The sequence below is a fragment of the Adelges cooleyi genome, unplaced genomic scaffold (assembly GCF_023614345.1).
Source record: "Adelges cooleyi isolate 19-005CV unplaced genomic scaffold, UGA_ACOO_1.1 ACOO_flye_CR_arks_rails_tigmint_CR_PRNA_20, whole genome shotgun sequence".
Taxonomy (NCBI): domain Eukaryota; kingdom Metazoa; phylum Arthropoda; class Insecta; order Hemiptera; family Adelgidae; genus Adelges; species Adelges cooleyi.
In genome coordinates this window covers 54,064-75,758 of record NW_026095861.1, presented here as the reverse complement: position 1 = coordinate 75,758, position 21,695 = coordinate 54,064, and the positions used below count along the sequence as shown (strand labels likewise).

General features: G+C 29.5%; 1 protein-coding gene and 1 long non-coding RNA gene across 2 annotated transcripts; both read left to right on the top strand.

Moving 5' to 3' along the window:
* Positions 1-330: 330 nt before the first annotated feature.
* On the top strand, positions 331-968 carry LOC126834047 (uncharacterized). Its single transcript, XR_007685029.1, has 3 exons — positions 331-462; positions 542-612; positions 719-968. It is a non-coding gene; the product is annotated as an uncharacterized LOC126834047 (long non-coding RNA).
* Positions 969-15,121: 14,153 nt separating this feature from the next.
* Positions 15,122-19,778, top strand: LOC126834045 (uncharacterized). The gene is made up of 9 exons (XM_050565679.1): positions 15,122-15,272; positions 15,448-15,607; positions 17,117-17,193; positions 17,841-18,021; positions 18,091-18,149; positions 18,915-19,071; positions 19,151-19,221; positions 19,341-19,536; positions 19,627-19,778. The coding sequence occupies exons 1-9, from the start codon at positions 15,216-15,218 to the stop codon at positions 19,743-19,745; spliced, it is 1,077 nt and encodes a 358-aa protein (XP_050421636.1). The 5' UTR covers positions 15,122-15,215; the 3' UTR covers positions 19,746-19,778.
* The last annotated feature ends 1,917 nt before the right edge of the window (positions 19,779-21,695 follow it).

Sequence of the window (21,695 nt, the reverse complement as noted above, 5' to 3'; positions counted from 1 at the left end):
TGTATAGAATTTCTCAATATAAATTAAATTGTTTTTCTACATCAATCCCATTTTCGTAGTTCTAATACTGTGAAGTTTTAATTGATCAAAAAGCCAAAATTTCGTCAAAATATTGTCATTTATAAAATAAAGAGTCCAGTGATGATTTGTCGGAACAGGATTTTGAAAATAATGTCACAAAACGAGCCTTACTGGTTACTAAGCTTACCAGCATAGCTGATCCTTACTGCTAAACTATGACATTTTATTATTTTTGAAACAGTCTAACATAAAGCTTGTATTAATACTTTTTACATATGTTATAGGGCAATGGTCTGACCCTAACACAAATAAAAAAGTTTGGTATTTTGTACGAAGCTCAAAAGACATCCGGTAGAATTGATCCTGCGAAAAGTGAAAAATTGTTCAATGATCTTGGTATAACCGTAAACAACGAATTGAAACTGCTATTTAAATCGGATGGTCAGAATAAAAACATTTTCTTTATTATAATATTACTTATTATGATAAAAAATTGGACTAATTATTAAAACTCACACAGGACGCGTTGGAATATTGTTGATGGATTTAATCATGGCTGCGGCAGAACGCAATAAGATTTTAATGGAGAATGTAATTTCGTTTATAATTTTCTGTTTTATACATCTTAAAGTTATTCACTGCTATATTTGTTATACTATCTCACCTATTATACATTTTTACATTATCAATTTCTTAGGATTTAAGAGTGATAAGTCCAAGCGAGGTCATGTATGCCAGAAACGACTTCAATGAGTTTGACGATAGTAAAGACGGTGAACTGTCTCCTAAGGAGTATGCCGACAACAAGGCATACTTAAACCCTATTTCAAAATCAATGGAACAGTCGGCAAAACCTATTATTAAAAACGTAAACTTTGCGGAATTCTTGGAAATGCTATAGTTTGTTGACGAACATGATAGCGTAGAAGACTCTATGACATCAAGTTTTAATTCCTATATTGATGAATCACAATCTTAAACAATATTTGAAATTATGATATATTATAATAATTAAATATTTGAAATATTTTTATGTATTTATGAATTGAAATATACGGTGTCTAATAAACCTTTTCCGTTTTATATATTATGGATACATATGAGTTCTAACTACTGACAAATTTTCAATTTAAAGGTCCTAAAATTACGCCTAAAAAACTAAAAAACAAAAATACTTGTACCCCCTAACCTAACCCCCTAGGGGGTGGAAAATGGATATGATTTAAATTTGATACGTAGATGTCACAGGTTTCAAAACCCAACGACTTTTGGTCGTTTGTAAACGGTTGGTAATGTAGACGAAAGACAAATAACTGTTAGGATTACACAAGTATTTTTCATCACTGTCTTGTATTCTAGTTGACAATTTTTTGTTATTGTGTTCATATCTCTAATAAATTAATTGAATTCGTCTTTATTCTTTAATTTATTGCAGTTAAGAAAATATTGTTGCTGTACATTTATTAAATGTAATATTAAGTAATAATTATACATGTTTAAATTAGGTCGATTAATTCACATAATATTTTGTTTTAATATACAAAGAAGTTGTTCGCATTAGCTCTAAGAACATCAGGGTTCTACGGTCATGATAAAAAATAGTTCAAACATTTGAATATGTATCCATACAAACCATACATACTATACAAACAAAATACGCTAATAAAACACTTGTTTTTTATAAACAACGTGCCCTAAAATATTGTATGGTATTATTTTTAAATTTAGCTATGTATTAAGACATATTATTTTGTACGTAACATTTTTTTATAAAACATAGATTTAGAAAACTTATTATAATACACAGTGAATTTTTCAAAAAAATGGTTACTTTTGGATATTTTAAAATTATACATTAAATTTGTAGATATTAAATCTATTACTACTGTTAAAATTTGAAACTGCCTAAAAAAATTATTCATCGTTGACAGAATTGGTGCTCAGTGACATTGGTTTATTTCACCTAAATTAAAACAATTGTTTTAGCCAGGATTTTGTTTAAGAAAGATCCAAACTTCGATTTATCGAAATTAAAAAAATATGTATTAGACTATAATATATATTTTTATTTATATATATTAATCTATATATAAATATATATATTTTAGACAATACATAAGTGTGAAAATATCATTTTTGTAACGGGTTTTCTCAAGAAGCACTTTTCCGATCTATAGAGCATAGCATGGAGTATATTTAAAGTAATAGAATCATAAAAAAAAGTAAAATCTAACAGCATAGAAGGGATTTAAACTCGGTCACTGAACCGGTTTCTTCGTGTAGCAATTATTGGATTTTTTACTAATTAACTTTTTAATAAGGAAAACCTAAAAAGGGGAAAAATGTACACTTTCATCATTGTCAATCATTAGGTTGCTATGTGTATGTAAATAAACAGTCAACGTGTATTGGAAAATATTTCTATTATATTGTTAATTAGGTACGATACATGGGTATCTTTATTCCTAGATTTACTTTAGGATTTTATACACAGATGTTATAATACTATGTTGTTTTCAACTGCTTTATAATTTGAATATTTAGAAAAGCAAAATATAAGACATTTGTAATAATTCCCGTGCACGCAATATACAGAAATAATTTTTTTTTTATATTAAAGTATTTTTAAACGATAAAGGCATAAACAACTACTGGGACAAAGTCAGCTAGGAGTCGTTCGGTTTGAATTTTTCTTTTTGCAATAATATTGAGTGTTTTTATGACTCATAAAATGTTTTTTCATACCGATACGAATTAAAGGTAAATAGACGCGAAAAAAAATATTACTAACCGTGTATCGTTTAGACACTTTACTATTTTTTAAAATATACTATCGCATTTTATACAACGATAATTTAGAATACAAAATAAAACCTAAAACATTATCAATTGGAAACCCAAATTTGGGCCTCTGGATGAAGAAATCTGTAGACGTTAGGTGAATACGATTAGGGTTGATGGTCTGTCTATATAAATATATTGCTATAGTCATAAGTCTGCAGGCAAAGAGTTAGTGGGTTTATTTAGTATTGATTGTGCCGTGTACGCGTGTAAAAGAATAAGTATTGGTTATAAATGTGTGTACTTGAATATATATATATATATTGTAAACCTCATATTTTGTCAATATGAGTGTTATAGAACCTAAGCGAAAACGTATTAAATTCGAATGTTTAGCATGTGATAGCACATTTGATGATGATTATCGTCGTAAATACGAACAACAGGTGCATAATGGTCAGAGAATGAAGGTGAAACACTAAGGAGCTGCTAACAATCCTTTTAGGACTACCCGAGTAAATTTTGAACAAAATGTATGAGATGGATACTTATTTAGAATAAATCATAAAGCCAGATTTGTAAGACCAATGAGAGTTTCTTGGTACTTACTTACTTCACTACGTTTCTTCTTTATTACTATCGTTGCGGTGGGACATTACCTACTATAATGGGCTATTTGGATGAATAACATAAAAATATATTAAAAATAATACATTTTAAAATTAAACACAAATTGCCCAGGTCTGGTCGTGGGACCCCGGATTTAGAACAACTTTGAAAATAAACACATACCGCATACGTACTATAAGTACTACCAATAGCACGAAATGTTGACCTATACAATTTGTAATTTATATACAGGGTGGTCCATCTGATATAAGACATTAATTTTACTCGGAAAATATTGGTATTTTGAAAATTAATTTTTTTATATACTTGTAGGTATATATTTTACTGTATTTTTCAATACCTTTAGAACTTAATATTGAAAATTTGTATCTTCATCCCGTATACGTCAAATAAACATGAACTTCGTTTTTCCAAATGGAAACATATGTTCTTAGCTCCATAAATATTATGTAGACCGAAGAAAAAAATATTTCAGCGTTTAATTTTTTAATTTTCATCAATCCGATCGACTTTGTAAAGGTAATACATTTACTTATATTTCTTAGGCTTTCCAAAAATACAGTAGCCGTCGTTATCTCGGTTAAATTGCAGTTTCAACTGCAATACGTTATAATTATGTTAAATAAATTCAAAAGTATAAATTCATAACAATATTAATTACTAAATTACTCGTTATTTATTTTTTCAACAATTATTAATTCCCATTAATTGTAGAAAAAAAGTTGTGACTTGTGATGTAAAATATCATAATATATTTACGAAAGAACCCAAATATTTTAGTCGGCAATTCAAATTTTAAAGTCAACATCTTCATTTTGCCAACCCTCCCCCACCCCCCTTCCATTGCATATTTATTAGCCCCTGATCAAATGTATAATAAATAACAACAAAATAAACCGTAAAATGATAAAAAAATTTACCATAGATATATTTTAGCATGGCGGACCATTTAAAATGATCTCTGAAAAAAAACCTACCAATCAATGGGCTATTTATCCGAAAACGCCTTAATTATTCCTATATTAGTATTAATGTGTCGGGAAAAAGGGACATTTTCCTCAAAAAAACCACAATCCCGTTTTTAACGGGACGTATGGTCACCCTAGCCGCCCGCCTTAATATCAAATTAATTTATATTGTTAATAAAATTTGTTAAAATCACTTTCTAAGAAACGCGTTGATTTTTATTGTTAACATTGCACCTCACTTTAATACGTTCTTACTGTGCTGGTTTGTATATATGATTGTAAAACATTTGATAAACCCATTCCTCGTGACGATGGGGTGGACCCTTTTTCTTTATATCGCTGTTTTAGATTAAGTTTTAGGCTAAAATACTGATATTTAGGCCGAAGGTAGATTTAGAGTAGGACTATAATTTATACCAATTTTTCAAAAATCTGGTAGTCAAACTTTATTAAATATAACAAAAATTATCCGATGAAGTTGTTTTTTCGCCATTTATTAATTGTGTTTTTGAACGTTTGAATTTGCTTGAACGATAATACCATATTATTACAAATATTATAACAAATACAAATTTTGTCTAAAGACCAATCATAACACTTAAAAAAAATTGTTTTTCACCAAAGTATGTTTGGTGTCTTGTAAACACATTTTTTATTATTGTGTTTATAATTCTCATTCTCCGATCTTTTTATGTATTAATTTAATTCGCGTTCAATAGTATTGTTATACGTTTTCTATACAATCAAATGAAATGTAATAAAAGTAATAATTATAAACGTTTTGATTAGGACAATTTAATAAAATAATTTTGTATGTTAATACATCCAATCTATTACAATCTCGAAACTCCCAATAAAATTATTCATCATTGATTGATGAAACTCGTTTAGGGTGAATTGATATTTCCTAAAGTCTGAGGCATCTCATAGATCCAAAGTGGTAGTTTTGGCACTGTAGGTACATTATTATTTTGTTATAAGACGGTTGTGTAAACAAGTAGTACATTTTTTATTTTTGTTAAACCGCAAAACAACTACTGTTTTTCAAGATTCGTAGCCCGTAGCCAAGATTATTTTTTTAATGTATCATACATTTATTGGTCAATATAATATTAATAAATGTATTAAATTGTCTCATTTGATTACAATAATCCTAAAATAGATATTATTTGATATTTCAATAGATTTTTTATTATTTATTAGGAATACAAGTCTCCCTAGAGACAGAGGCGTTTTAAATACCTAAAGGTATAGTAAATAAGTAAAAAAATAATGTGCATGGCTATTGTAAAATAATGGAAAAAAACATTTTTGTATTTAACGCAAAACATATTAAGGTTACTTATGTATAAATATATCGGTTTTAAAAAACAACAGAAACTGTAGGACTTTAGAACATTTTATAAAAGTTATATAATATCATCTGATTTGAATATACGTTGATATAAACTCAGTCAAGAAAGTGAATGGTGTTCAGAAATAAATATAACTATGAGTAATTATATTTAGAAAAATTCACTTCGATGTCAATCTACAGGTGTCACATGAGGAATTACTAATTAAAAAATCGTGTTATTTATTATGACTCTAAAAGTGCAAAGCTAGAATTGAGCAATTAAGTAATAGAGTATTTAGGTACAATTATATAAACATGGCTATTAAAGTTTTAAAGGACTCGTCAGGAATTGAAATCTGTTAAGATAATTAAAATTCGGTGTATGGATGAAACTCGTTTAGGGTAAATCGAGATGGCAAATTCCAAGACAGGTGCCTTTTATAGATCTAAAGTTATAATACATCAGCAGACCTAAATCCCTTGAACTTTATTTGAAAAAGTGAAATAAAGAGTAGGGTTCTTAAAGTGTTAAAAAGTCGTCACATATTGAAATCTATTAAAATAATTAAAATTTACACTTAATATAAAATCATAATCGTTTTAATAAAAATCAAATTCAACCCAATGGAATGTCTGGTTATTATAACAGAGAACACCTATTAATTGAAATAATAAATATTTAATAACAGTTTATAACAATAATAATTACATTTTTTTGAAATTTTTAAGTGCATTATACATTTTCTTATTTATTTACTTATTAAACCAAAAAACAATGTTACTTATTTACCTCGAGTTCACGTGTGACGTCCGTAGCATGCATGCTCGTTTTTTACACAAACTACAGCTAAGGCCGCACTGAGAGTGATTTGCGTTTTTGCGATATCGTGTAGCGTGTTAGCAAATTAGCGATTTTAATCACCCAGACCACAGAAATCGAAGCAGTCCTGAGATGTTGTAGGTCTGTTATAGGACAAAACCTTAAAATTGATAAAATTGATGGTAATTTAATTATTTAATGCTATATATTTATGTTTATTAAATTAGTTATTATAAATTATATGTTTTAATACTAGTAATAAAATAAATAAAAATAGAGCTCGGATGTTAATGACCTAAAATGCATTTGAAAATGAATGTAGAAATGAACTCGCGCGACATAAAAAAACGCTTAAGTGTCCCCACCAAAATCACTGGTGGACATCTGGCGTGTAAAATCGCGGAATCGCTCACACGCAAATCGCTTTCAGTGGGGCCTTAGCTTACGACAACTAAAACCAAAAGAATTCATTCAAACTCATCCGAACATAGCTCACCAAGAACGCCGTGAAACAAAAATAAAAATAAAAAACTGTTTTTTTCCACAAATCGGTATAAAGTATTATCGCAAGATGATCCTCCGCCCGCACCTCCACCGAATGATAATATAGATTCTATCCAAAATCAAAATCCATCAAGTTCCATCAACACCGAACCTAAAGCACATCGACCACCCCCAATTTTTGTAAGAGGCTCATCCAACTTTCCTGACCTTTGCACTACACTTATCGAATTAATTGGAGTAGATAACTTTTATTGCAAATCGTCAACAGATCGGTTGAAAATAATGACAGCTAATCCTGAATCGTACAGATCACTGGTCCACTTCCTAAGGGACCAAAAGGCCGAATTTCATACTTTCCAACTTAAGGAAGACAAACCAATACGCGTTGTGATTAGGAACCTCCATCCATCCACGCCAACTGAGCTAATCAAATCCGAGCTTGAAACGCGCCTATTTGAAGTCAGGTAAGTATCAAGCGTATCTCCCGATCTACCTTCATCATACCGACCAATAAGCCTCCTGCCCTTCTTCGCCAAATTATTCGAAAGACTAATTTTAAAAAGAATCCTTCCTTCCATATACTCCAGTAATGTACTTCCTAACACTCAATTTGGCTTTCGTGCCTCTCACTCTACAACACACCAGCTGCACAGGTTAGTGGACGTCATATCTTTTTCTCTTGAAAAAAAAAAATACTGCTCCTGCGTGTTCCTCGCGTGTCCCAGGCATTTAATCGTGTCTGGCATGAAGGACTGCTATATAAATTAAAACTTTTTCTTCCACCAACGTCTACCTGTTAATTAAATCATACTTAACCAACCGCCACTTTCAAGTTAGGTTTGGTTCATCTTACTCAAACATTGCGAACATTAATGCAGGAGTTCCCCAGGGTGGCATACTGTCACCAATTCTATATAATATATATGCCGCTGACCAACCTACCTCTCCAAACACAATAGTAGCTGAGTTTGCGGATGACAAGGCAATTATAGCAATACATGAAGACCCAATTTTAGCTTTCTTAAATCTTCAACATCACCTTAACTTAATGTCTAATTGGTACGATAAATGGAGAGTTAAAGTAAACTAATCAAAATCGCTACATACTACATTTACACTTAGACTTACCCCATGTCCCGAAGTTTCTTTAGCTGATATACCCATCCCTTCATCTCAATCAATAAAATACCTAGGGCTAACCATTGATCGGCGCCTCACTTGGGCATTACACGTAAGAGAAAAAAAACTTGCCTTAAACGCACGTCATCGGTTGCTTAAAACATTATTAACTAATAAACATACTAAATTAATTATAAAATTGCTCATTTACAAATCTTTAATAAAGCCTATGTGGACATATGGACTTCAACTCTGGGGCAATGCCAAGAAATCAAATCTTAATAAAATACAAACCACTCAAAACAAAATCCTTCGCTCCATCACCAATGCCCCATCTTATGTTTCCAATTTCTCTATCCACTCCGACTTAAATATTAAAACTATACATGAAGAAGCCAAAACGTTCTATAAACGTTTCTTCCATAAACTGTCCTCTCACCCAAAACCTCTTATATCTGGACTAGCAACTCACACGATTCCTGGAAACCCACCACGGCGACTAAAAAGAAACTGGTGTAGCGATCTTCTTAATGATTAACCAAAAAAAAAAATAAATAAAAATTTAAAAATTTATATATAAGATTTATATATAAATAAGCAAAAGGAAGTGCGATCACTGGATGGTTTCTTCCCTCACCCTATACATGTGAAATTACTTGTAGCACATATTCTTATTATGCCTAGGGCATAGATTGTATATTTCGAATTAAAAAAAAAAAAAAACTTATTTACAGACTAATATGATTTTGAGTAAGCTTTTATATCCCTGTTCGACTATTGAATAAACAACAATAAATATTTAAAAGTTTTTCTTTAAATAAACTATAAATTGTAAATGGGTTAAATTTTTGTGAAAATTTTGTAAGGGAATGTTATTTTGTTGTATCTTTCAGATGATGTCACCTATATAATACCACACTATTATTCAATGATATTATGTCGTTCAATCTTTTTCCTATAAAACACTTGGTTCACAACAAGCTAAAAAGTAATAATATATTGCTATGTGACGGTTTTGTAAATAGGTACTAGATATATTTTTTTGTTTTTGTCAAACGGTAAAACAACTACTATTTTTTTACGATTGATAGGCTATAGCCACGATTATTTATTTCAAAATTGAAATTTAAATTACATTGAACAAACAAAATTCATATGCGCTTATACAACTTTTATACTTTTTACACTGAAATCGCTATGACAGTAGCCGTTTAAAAGAATAAGAATCATTTAAGTTTTAAACAACGGCAGAACAGTATTCAAATATCTTAAGCATTGAAAAAAAAACAGACAATAATGAATTCTAAAAATTGTATATTGTTTTTATATTTGATTGTTCATTTGTATACAGCAAATGCAGGGATTTGCAAAAATCCGTCGGTAATTAACATTTTTTTTATCTAATTATATGATTAAAAAAAATGTAACTATCTATAAATTTATTGATTAATATAATAGTAAAAATTCGAGTTTTCCAATGGCCACAGCTGACACGGACTTCATTTAATAAAAAAAAAATTCGAGACACATTAATTCTAAAACAGTAGTATTCACATTGTTTATTAAAAATCGTAATAATTTTAGGAACTAGCCAGACTTTATAGAAGGATTTTAAAAAATGCAATGTTGTTAACAAGGCTACAGTACAACAGTGCATAATACAAGAAAACTCGATCAATGAATTTAATATTTCTACAAGAGATGAAAATAAGATACTTAGTTCCGTGTGGGGTACGTTGAATAATAATAATAATTCATTAATTGATATTGTAAAATATATATGTGAAATGTGAAAACTAATAATCACTTCGGTGTTTTACATAAGTAAATAGAAATTTATATCGATAGGTATTGGGTAGTGTGTTTTTTCAACATTTCTGAGGGTTATTTATACTATTATGAAAAAGGTGTCGGTAGTAAAAAAAAAAGTTTTTCAGCCGAAGCATTTTCTTTTCTCGTCGAAGTACCGAATACATTTAGAGTAGTGGTGGAAATATAGATAATGAAATAGTACATTAACAAGCTAGTATCTAAGGTGGCTAGTAAACACATCAAGTTTCTGGCTTATATATTAGTGTTTTCATAATATCTGGCCTTAAACAATTCATAGGAAATATGACCTGTTAAATTACATTGAATTTATTTTTCAGTTATAATTTGATCGTTGTGAATACAACGTATCCCTTATCTCTAATCTCTTATCAGATAAAAACGTAACTTTTTTTATGTAACGCTTTTTTCGATTATGTGCCAAAGCTAAATCCCAACTCCATTCCCACCCACAAGTATTTCGTGACAAGTTTTTCATGACAAGTATTACCAAAAAAGTCTACACGGAGATGGGGTTTGGGGTCGGAAAGGTATAAGAGTGGGAATAGGGTTTGGGTTGGGAATGGGGTTGGAGATGGGGTTGCGGATGGGGTGGGAATAGGGTTGGGGTGGTAATTAGCTCTGGCACATAATTGAAAAAAGTGTTACTAAAATCAGCCATTTTTCAGCCGAGTCTGCAACCACGAAAGAGCATTTTCATGTCTCGTTGAAGTACCGAATAAATTTAGAGTAGTGGTGGAATTATAGGTAATGATATAGTATATTAACGAGTGGTAATAAGCTAGTATAATAAAACGTCAAGTTTCTGGCTAAAATTGTAGTGTTTATTGCTGGCTTAAAAAAATTCATAGAGAAATTGGGCTCTTAAACTGTTTTGAATTTATTATTTAGTTCTAATTTGAACGTTGAACGTACAACATATTTCTTATCTCATATCAGTTAACAGCGTAACAAATTAATATTCGAAATAGATCCGAAATGGTCATTCCAATAATTGTGTTTCGTCGTCGCTTCGTAGTTTTCGTTACATTGCGGCGCGTAACAGCGTAACGCTTTTTTGGTAACACTTTTTTTCGGTTATTTACCGGCTAAATCTCACCCTTATCTCCTACACCCTATTCCACTCCCGTCCCCAACCCTTTCGCTTTTTTCGTTACGCTCTTTTGGTAACGCTTTTATGGTAACGCTTTTTTCGGTTATGTGCCAGAGCTAAGACATGAAAATGTCAAAAAAGCGTTACGCTGTTATCTGATAAGAGATAAGAGATATGTTGTGAGTTCAACGTTCAAATTAGAACTAAATGATAAATTCAAAATAGTTTAAAGGCCCAAATTCTCTATGAGTGGTTTTAAGCCAGATATTAAAAACTACAGTATTAATGTTTTAATATACTAGCCACCTTAGATACTAGCTTGTTACTGCTTGTTAATATACTATATCAGTATCAATAATTCCACCACTACTCTAAATTTATCTCGGTACTTCAACGAGACATGTAAATGCTCTTTCGTGGTTTTTCGTGTAATAATTATTGAAGTATTCATTTAACGACATTTCGAAAGAATTTTTTTTGTCAACGCGATTGTAGTTTGTTTGAAAACTGAACTCCATCCGTTACAGCATGCTATAGTTTTATGAATTTTAATGTGAATAATTTTTTAACGCTTTCTAGATACTACAATGTCACAGGAGGAATTAATAACAACAATAACATCAAGACTTACCTTTTGCGTAATCATGATTTTTTCCTATCCTAACATATGATATAAATAAAAACAAATTTTTTATGATTTTAGCAACTCACTAATATTTATAAAGATATCAACACAAACTGTCCAGTTAACAAGAAAGCAGTTCAAGAGTATTTACTGAAGACAAAAGACTTTTATGAACTAAATGTAAATGAAATCGAAGCGATAACTGGACCATTGAAAGGTACGTAGAAAGAACAAGTTATAAAAATGTAAAACACTTTTATCTTCTTTTTCTACGAAATATGTTACAAAACAATTTTATGGCAATTAGACTGACTTTATTTAATATTGAAATATTCATTTTAGACATATATGTTGTATTCACAACTTTCAACATATAAATGAATAATAAATTCAATAATTTAAGGGGCCAAATTCTTTATGAATTGTTTTGGGTCAGATATAATGAAAACACTAATATATTAGCCAGAAACTTGATATGTTTACTAGCCACCTTAGATACATAAAAATGTATCCCGTGGTGTGGCGGACTCGTACGCAAGCTATATAATACCTTTCTCAAGTCCGATTTGCTTCTAGTTTAAAACAATGTGTAACCATGTTAATAACATTGAGCCGAAGAATAAGAACACGTTTAAATAACCTTTCTGGTTTAAAGAACGTCAAATCATATAAAATGTTTAGGTAAACTGGAAGAATTTAAACGTAGTACATTTCTTGTGTACTCATTTTTAACTCCCTTCATACTAATGTTGGCTAAACTAGTAATAAAAGTTTTAAATAACTTTTTTGAAACAATATCTAAATATTATAGCATACTCCCAATGATGGGATGTCTTTAATCCTTAATAAGCGTTCAAATCCTGATAGAAACGCTCTCCGAGTACGTTTCTGTATCCACAATAAGTTTTGAAAAATATTTGACACGATTTTAAATTATTCAAAAACTAAATTACTGATTTAAGATAGCTTGTCATAACACCCGGCATGGTCAAACTTTGTACATAAAAACGCAATAATTGCAACCACTCGTCTAGTTTCAGCATTGTATAGTTTATTAAAGTTTAATGTGAATATTTTTAATTGATTTCTAGAAACTGGTATGCCATGGGACGAATTTTATATATTAATGGTTTTTAAAAAATAATGAATACGCTACAACACCGGCCGATGATGGATTTAAACATTTGCAACCCCCAGGCAAGTAAAATGTTCACTCTTACACATTTTTTGTTTCTTCCTCAACTGAAGGATATTACATTTTATACAATTTTACGTATTGTATTATTATTATTGCATTGTTAATTTTTTTTTTACATAAATATTTTAGGGCTACAAATTTACTACAACATCGCCGTTTGCTGTATTATAAAATCAAACTTTTAAAATTTTTAAATTCAAGTTTATTTAAATACAAATTCAAGGTTTATGTATTAATTTTTAACTCTAAAGGGTGTGTGTTTATTTTTGTGTTAATTGAATATTTTACTTTTTGGGTGATTTGTAAAATTGTATTTTTAAATATTATTAATTTATAAAAATGTTAAATAACTGGCATATTAAAAATATAAATTAACCTTAGCTGCTACGTCTTAGTTCTAATATATATATGTATATCAATTTAGTATACATTAGAATTGATGCCTCAAAAGTGGTAGTTGTAACACTTTAGTACACTTTGTACATTTTATTTTAAGACGGTTGTGTAAACAAGTAATACATTTTTGGTTTTATCAAAGGACCAAACAACTAAAACTGCTTTTATGATTCGTACCCTGTAGCCAAGACTATTTTTTCACGTCTTATACATTTATTGGTTAATGTAACATTACATATAAATGTCTCATTTGATTGCAGTTCTCCAATAATCCTAAAATAGATACTATTTGACTTTTAAGTTTATTTATTTTTAATTTTGTAAATTAAGTGTTAAATATATGAAATGGTAAAATTTTTTATTTTTTATTTATTACTAAATTGATGCCCCAAAGGGTAAGAGTACAGTTTAAAGTAAATTTTACAAGTTATTATACAAAAACAAAAAAACATTACAAAAAATATTTGAGGATACAACAAGTATTAAATACATATAAATCAGTATAAATGATTTAACTATTTAAAACCGATCTCTTTATTATAGCTTCAGAGTTAAAAAAAAATTCTACCTTAAGGTTAATTTCGTTGCATTCCGTTAGCATTCGGTTGACCGGAGCAAAAAGATTAAAGTTCTGTCGAACAAGGGAAATATAGAATAATGTTTGAGAGCGTAGGTGAACTGAATGAACATTAATAATATCAAGTATTTCTGGGCAATCAATTTTATTATTCAATAACCCATTGTTATGGTATAATCTTCAGTAACCTTCACACGCCCTTACACAAACCACACAACTACACTAACCACACATATTATAATGAAGAAATACGATTTTATCGGTTTGAAAAAAAAATACTATGTTACTAGTACAGTGTACACATTTTATAAAAATTATAGAGTTTTCTAATCCTATTTGTTTAAAAGTTTTATATTGTGCTCTGGTGCGTTCCATAATTGAGTATGGGTCTATTATTTGGTCCCCAAATCAAGCTAACCTTAGTAATAAACTTGATAAATTACAAAAACGGTTTCTACGTATGCTGGTCGTGAAAGTGGGGAAATACGGTAAAGATGATGATTTGAGTGCAGTTGCTTCAGATTTCGGAATTGTTAGTCTGACTCAGCGACGGCGAATCTTTGACGTTTGCTGGATACATGGGTGTAATAGTTCTCGATACAAGTATCAAAAACTATTAAGAAATTTGTATGTTGTTCAAGCTAGTATTATTTTTTTTAACCGTCCTAAAAAATCCCTTTACATTGAGATAGAGCGTTAGAACTTTTAGGACCATCTTTTTTGGGGTCAACTTTATATTTTTCAAGTGGGAGCAAACTTTTTTTTTAACGGCCAGTCTAATATACAGACGCGCATTGTAATGTTTTTTCCTAAGTGATTCTATCTGTACATAAATAATGACCCTAATAATTTTAATCGGTTTTTAAGTTTTTGTATCGTTTGAAAATGTAGACTAAGTACAAATAATGTTGTCATCACATATGTTTTCAGTTTTTACATTTAGATAAATGTTATATTTTACAAATGCAATGTTTACAGTTTAACTAGTTTTCTTTATGTAAAATAGGTTGATTTTGGCCAAATCGTGTTTTGTTATTTGTTTTGTCTGATAATTTAAATTTGCTCACACGATATTACCATATTGTTGAAAATATTGTAGCGAATACACATTTTGTACAAATATGCTTTGTATTTGTCTAGCATATGTATCACGGTGTTATAATATATAAGAACAAAAAATATGTTTTGGAAAACATTGTTTTTTAAAACTGTGTCAAGTCACTGTGTTACTGTTTATTCGTCGTTCGTGTTTGGTGCTAATAGTACAGCTTTATTTACTGGAATTCTTATTATTTAAAAAATAAAAATTAATACAACATGCATTTTAAGAACGCCATTATTGTCTGCGCGGTGTATTTCTTAACGTCGGCATGGGTAAGCGTATGATATATATTATAAAATCATCTCGGATAGTATATCAACTCAAAAAATTAAATACTTACCGATCATGTACGATAGAACACATGTGTGTAAATCTGCCACTTTATTGTCAATACGTTCACGCAGTAAGTTTACCAATAAAATTGATAGCCGTCTTACTTTATTTTAGAGCATCGGACTTAACAGTGATCAATTGATACAGGCAAATAAACGGTTTGAAACTGACAATAAGTGTAAGAATGGAATTTGCGAGGAGGAATTCAAAAAATTCGTGACAGAATACTTTGGAATAGCATGGAAACGTCCTCAACATTTAGGATACAATTCGAGTTACATACTGATAAACAATTAAATTACTTATACTTTTGGCAATTAAAGTCGACCGTTAATATGGCCGTCGAGGGCTTTACAGTTTGCACTCGGTTAATTAATATTTGTTGAGCTTAATAGATCATACCGGGTGATTCATTTAACGCCCTACACTAGTTTACTCTTATAATAATTAAAATTTTTTTTAGCAATTGCTAGAGGTTTATCAACTTTTGAAACTTAAATAGTAATACATATCAATAATTTAATTTGATTTTTTTGTAATTTTATAGTTATTAGTTAGGAAATATTATATTCTTTTTATATTAAAACCTTATAAACTTAAGTTTTTTAAATGGTTGAGTTAAATTAAGGATGGGCAGTGGAGTGCGGTTGAGTATTGCACGCAGAAAAAATAGGTACCTCTAAATAGTAATCAAAATAATTGAAATAATTATTTTGTGTAAAATAAGATTCCGTCTTTTCTACAAAATGTCTTTTCTATCCATTTAAAATGTATACATTCTAGGTAAAACATCCTCAGCTATCAAAAAAAAATTATTAGAAAACTTCTTAAATTTTGGGGGAACACGAAAAATCAATATTTTTTCAGAAAGCTGAGATTATTTTACATAAGAAACTGATTGTGAATAATTTTTTTTGATGGCCACGAAGTCACGAAAAAAACTAAAAATACTTTTTACGACCATGGCCAAAGTATCCAAAAAAATCGAGAACATATTTTTCATCATAACAGACATGCAGTGTAATGTTCCAAAAAATCCGTTAAAAAATTTATTAAAAATGTTGATAACCAGTTTTGAATAATTCCTCTTTAAGTTATTAAAAGTTAAAGGGTAGGATGAGAGGTGGAGTGCGTGCGGTAGAGTAATTCGTGCAGATAAAATTAACTAAGCGCTTACTCTACCGCACTCCACCTCCCACCCTACCCTTTAACCTTTAATAACTTAAGGAACTCTTAAAAATTGGTTATAAACATTTTCAGTAAATTATTCTTAATAAAATGGCTATCTTATTTTTAATAAAATTAATGTGACAAAAAAAATTAAGATGAAAACATCTCTACTGTCCATCTTTTCTCCCGTCCTAAATTTTAAACTTTAATAACTTTGAAACTGATTATCCAAAACTGGTTATCGACCAGTCAAAATGTTCAGCAAATTTTTCTTAATTCAAAAAGTTAATCAAATATGTACGTTACTATAATACGTCAAATTATAATACATTTAGCCCAACTAATAACTAGAAAATTATAAAAAAAAAATTTTAAAAAGTCTAATATTTTCTAAATAATAGACTGGTTCATAGTTACCAATCACCCGGTACAAACCGTGCTGTTTATAGCGCAAAAGAGTATAAATGAATTTAAAAAAAAACTTAAAAGTAACACTAGAACATTTAATTTAATTAATTTAATTTTATAATAAAACATTAATACTTATTTAATTTGTCATGTCTTTGTGAGAGACCATGTATATACAAATAATAACTAATCAATTTGTATACAGCTGATTCCGATTGTATGAATGTATGTCGTTTATTGAAGAAGTTGGCGACAAAAGACAAAAGCTCCGACAAACTCAAGGTATATAAGGTCTCAAATCAACTAATTAAAACTTAAAATGAAATATATATATAAATTATTGGCAAATATCGAATTGTGCTATAATCTGCGTTCGTTTCGTTTGATGTTTTTTTATTATTATTTTTCATATTATTACTAGAGTTATAAATTAACTGAAATGTGATATATTAGCGTAGGTCACTCATTTTCTTACGAAATAATCATGATTTTGTAGTGTTTTTTGTTTAGAGAAAATTAGTGACTTATCTTTAATGAAACCTGTAAACAAAAGGTAACTAAAGTTTAAAATTTATTGGGGCGAGAAATAAAGTAATATTAAACTTTATTATAATTAAAAATAGTTGCTCAAAATCGGGTTTCGACCAGTCGAAATTTGCAGCGAATTATTTGCTATTTAAAAAATGAATAACATAATTTTTACGGTACCGTTTGAGAAGCTCAAATTCATAGGACATTACACATTAGGCATGGTGTTTTTTTTTTATTGACACCGTAGCTATTATAAATTGAGCGAACTGTTAGCTAAATAAATTTAAGATGCTAAAGATATTTTTTATGATATTGGTTGGGAATATTGGTTGGTAAGATATTCATTGCTGTTACAAGTAATCCGTAGTACAGAGCCTGAAAGTATAAAATGTTTTCAGGATAAAATACTCACGCCATTAGAAGTAAAATTGTACGTGGATGAGTTCATGAAAGTCGCCCGATCTCATGAACAACCGGGATATCTTACTCTGCGACAGCTATCAGAAGTATTTAATTATTGGAAACCGATGAATGATACATTGAAACAAAAATCAGAACATCTTAAAAGCGGAAAAGGCGGTAATGCACATAAGCCGAACAGGCGCTACACTAGATTTAGACAATTTTTAATTCCTATTTCAATTTTAGAAGGCTATGTATTGTACGTGGCGGAGTTCTTGTTGATCATGTTGGATATTAAACAACCAGTAAGTGCAATACTCATGTAAAAGGGGGGGGGAAGTAAAATCTCTGGATACATTAAATAGAAAACTTCTAAAAGAACCAACTTAAAAACCAAGCACATTCCAAACCAGCACAGTAAGGAAATACTAAAGTGGGGTTCAGTAACTACAGATTCGCATCAAAGCGTTTTCTTCGAACGATAAGATTAAAATTATAAAAAATAAAAAAAAATTGAGATCAGATACATTAAAAATTGTATAAAAACAATATAAAAAAAAAGATTGTAATTTCTTATTAAACCCTATGAGATGTTGAGTGGTTCATGATAATAGAATCACCCTGTATTGTATAATTATACTGTTCCGGAAACGAGTTTATTCTCAATTTGAAAAGTTAATGAAATGTATCTGTGAAATTTTATGTGATCAAAAAGCCAAAATTTCGTCAGAATATTTATGAGCGTGACCCTAACATTTTGAATTTAACTTTTGATATCCAAAAAAAAAATCATAATTGCAAACACAGCTTTTATTTATTCATTATTATCATCAAATTGGCAAATATGTATACTTATCTATCCTCGAATAACTAAATAAAAGAAATTTAGAAAAATATAAAATTATCAATAAACATGACTTACACTACTTACAATATTATAAAAATTAATATTTTATTTGTTTCAAATTTAACATGGAGTTAATTTATACTTTATGACTTCCTTGATGCTGAATACTTTCTTATAAGTTCTTTAATGTTTGGATGTATATTCATTGTTACTTATATTGTAGGGCAAAGGTCTGACCATAGCACAAATAAAAAAGTTTGGTATTTTGTACGATGCACATAAGACTTCTCATAGCATTAATCCTAAGGAAAGTGAAAAAGTGTTCAATGATCTTGGTATAACCGTAAACGACGAATTGAAATCGCTATTTAAACCGGATAGTAAGATTAAACAATTTCTTTATTATAATTATAAAGTAATTGGACTAATTACTACTACTAATTATTAAAACTCACACAGAACCCGTTGGAATATTGTTGATGGATTTAATCATGGCTGCGGCAGAACGCAAAGAGATGTTAATGGAGAATGTAATATCGCTTATAATTTGTTTTTTATACATCTTAAAGCTATTCACAGTTATATTTGTTATACTATGTCACCTACTAATTAATAATTATTACACATTTTTACATTATCAATTTCTTAGGATTTGAGAGTGATAAGTCCAAGCGAGGTTATGTATGCCAGAAACGACTTTAACGAATATGACGTTAGTAAAGACGGTGAACTGTCTCCTAAGGAGTATGCCGAGTTCAAGGAATACTTAAACCTTATTTCAAAATCAACGGGACAGTCGTCAGTTCTTATTGAAGAAAGGCGACTTAATTTAGAGAATTTCGATGGTGAAGTTAATTTAAACAGTGTTAAAATGATTTATTTAACAACGATTATTGGTCATCTCCTATTAAAAAAAATTAATTTTTTCGATTAAGGTATTGAAAAAGTAAACTTTGCGGAATTCTTGGAAACAGTATTGATTGTTGAAAAACATGATAGCGCAGAAGACTCTATGTCATCAGGTGATGGTTCCTGTAGTGATGAATCGCAGTAATAAACAATATTATTTGGACAATATTCAATAACCATATAATCATGATAATAATATATTTGAAATATTTTTATGTATTTATGAATTGAAATATACGGTGTGTAATAAAAAAAAAATATTATCTGGTTTCTATTAATTAATAATCTAAACAAAGCACAGTAGTATAAGAAAGCATTTCACGGAAGTCAGTAGTAGAAGTACTACTGGAACACTGGGTTCATGGGTAGGCATACACATATCGTTAAAAGCAGCACAATTGTACCTAATGACAATTATGCGCTTAAGAGTATTTTTTTAGTATTAGGGTGAGTATGATTAGGTTTGATCGTCTGTTTATAAAAATGTATTACCATAGATACCCATATATTATAATTAACAATGTAATAGAAATATTTTCATAACCTGTTGACTGTTGATTCACTTACACGAATAAACAGACAACAGGTAATAAAACTACTAGTATTGTTTTGTTAATTACGATAAATGGGCAATAATGGCAATACATTTGTATAGACGACCAAACATAATTACTACCTAACTATGTTTGATATATTTAAGACAATTTAGGTTAAAGGTACTGTGTAGGAAATTTTAGTATTCCTACGCATTGGATAAAAACCATATCGTATCATCTGATTTGAATATTCGTTGATTTAAACTGATTAAAAACATGCTTTTATAAAAAAATAGTAAAGCAATGAACTTTAAAGTAAGAAATAATTTACCACAATTTCTTGATGCGTTTTCCTTTTGTGGATTTCATCAACATAATTCAATTTTTAAATTCCGCAATATATCAGCATCCCAACTGTGGAGTGCCCCATGGGCCATGTATATAATATGTAAGAATGTTTTCAATTGTTAAATAGTAAGGTTTTTGTATATAATTTGACACATCGGTACATGTGTTTTAGAAGTATTACTGAATCCAAAAGTAAACACACATTTAGAAAATTCCATTGTAGCACTGTTTATATTATTCTTACCTATACGTGTTGACTCGAAAATAAAAATGTTGCCATTTTAGAAAGACTTCTGTGGTTTGATGGGTTTTTCACTATTTACATTATAGTGCTCGTTTGTGTTAAAATAATTTTATAAAGTCAAAAGACTGTTACATTTTTTTCAGATATTAAGCTTGCATTATAATAACGTACCTACACCTAATGTTGAAAAATGCTTATGGTCTTGACAATTTCAAAGCCAACCTGACTTGTTGGCGATATTCTAAAACTTTGAAAAAAGACCTACCTACGTGTTACAATTTTAGTTTTAACATTGAATGATACTTCAGGTCATTGTAATTTTTTCCCCTTCAGCTACTAGATAGAAGGAATAGTGATTTTTGAATCTCCTATTAACCTATACATTAATTTAGATATGCATGTTTCAATTGTATTGACTTTTAAAGTTTATAAAATCAACCAAAAGAGCAGAAGCCTTTAAAAATCATTTTTAAAAAAGCCAGTACAGTGGGGTCGGGGCAAAGTGGGGACGGGGAGGTCACAGGCTTAGAAGAATTATTAAAACTGAAAGTGATAAAATCACTTTCCAATAAGCGCTTTGATGCTAATCAGTAGTTGGTATTTTCAAACCAGTAAAGTACAAATCACAGTATACACCAGCATATTTACATATATTATATTATTTTTCAATAGATTATTGCACGCTGAATTTCAAATTTGAAAAATTGTTGTTGTGGTTGTGTATTGATTTAGAGAAGTGTATTGTGTGGGCTATTACTCATAGGTATGTTGTTCACATCGTCCCGAAACTAAAAATAAGACACTAATAACGGTGAAAAATATTTGTGTGAAACACAGTACTTCTAGGTCTTTTATACAGAGTGATTCATTTTGGGTAAGACACTAGTTTTCTCCGAAAATATTAATATTTTTAATATTATATTTTTCCTATTTTTTTAGATACACTTTGTACTATATTTTTCAATAC

Excerpts from the sequence above, each read along its gene's own strand:
- LOC126834045 (XM_050565679.1), top strand. The coding sequence starts at position 15,216 with ATGCATTTTAAGAACGCCATTATTGTCTGCGCGGTGTATTTCTTAACG. Across the intron at positions 17,194-17,840 it reads AAAGCTCCGACAAACTCAAG|GATAAAATACTCACGCCATT; the intron begins GTATATAAGGTC and ends AAATGTTTTCAG. Across the intron at positions 19,537-19,626 it reads TAATTTAGAGAATTTCGATG|GTATTGAAAAAGTAAACTTT; the intron begins GTGAAGTTAATT and ends TTTTCGATTAAG.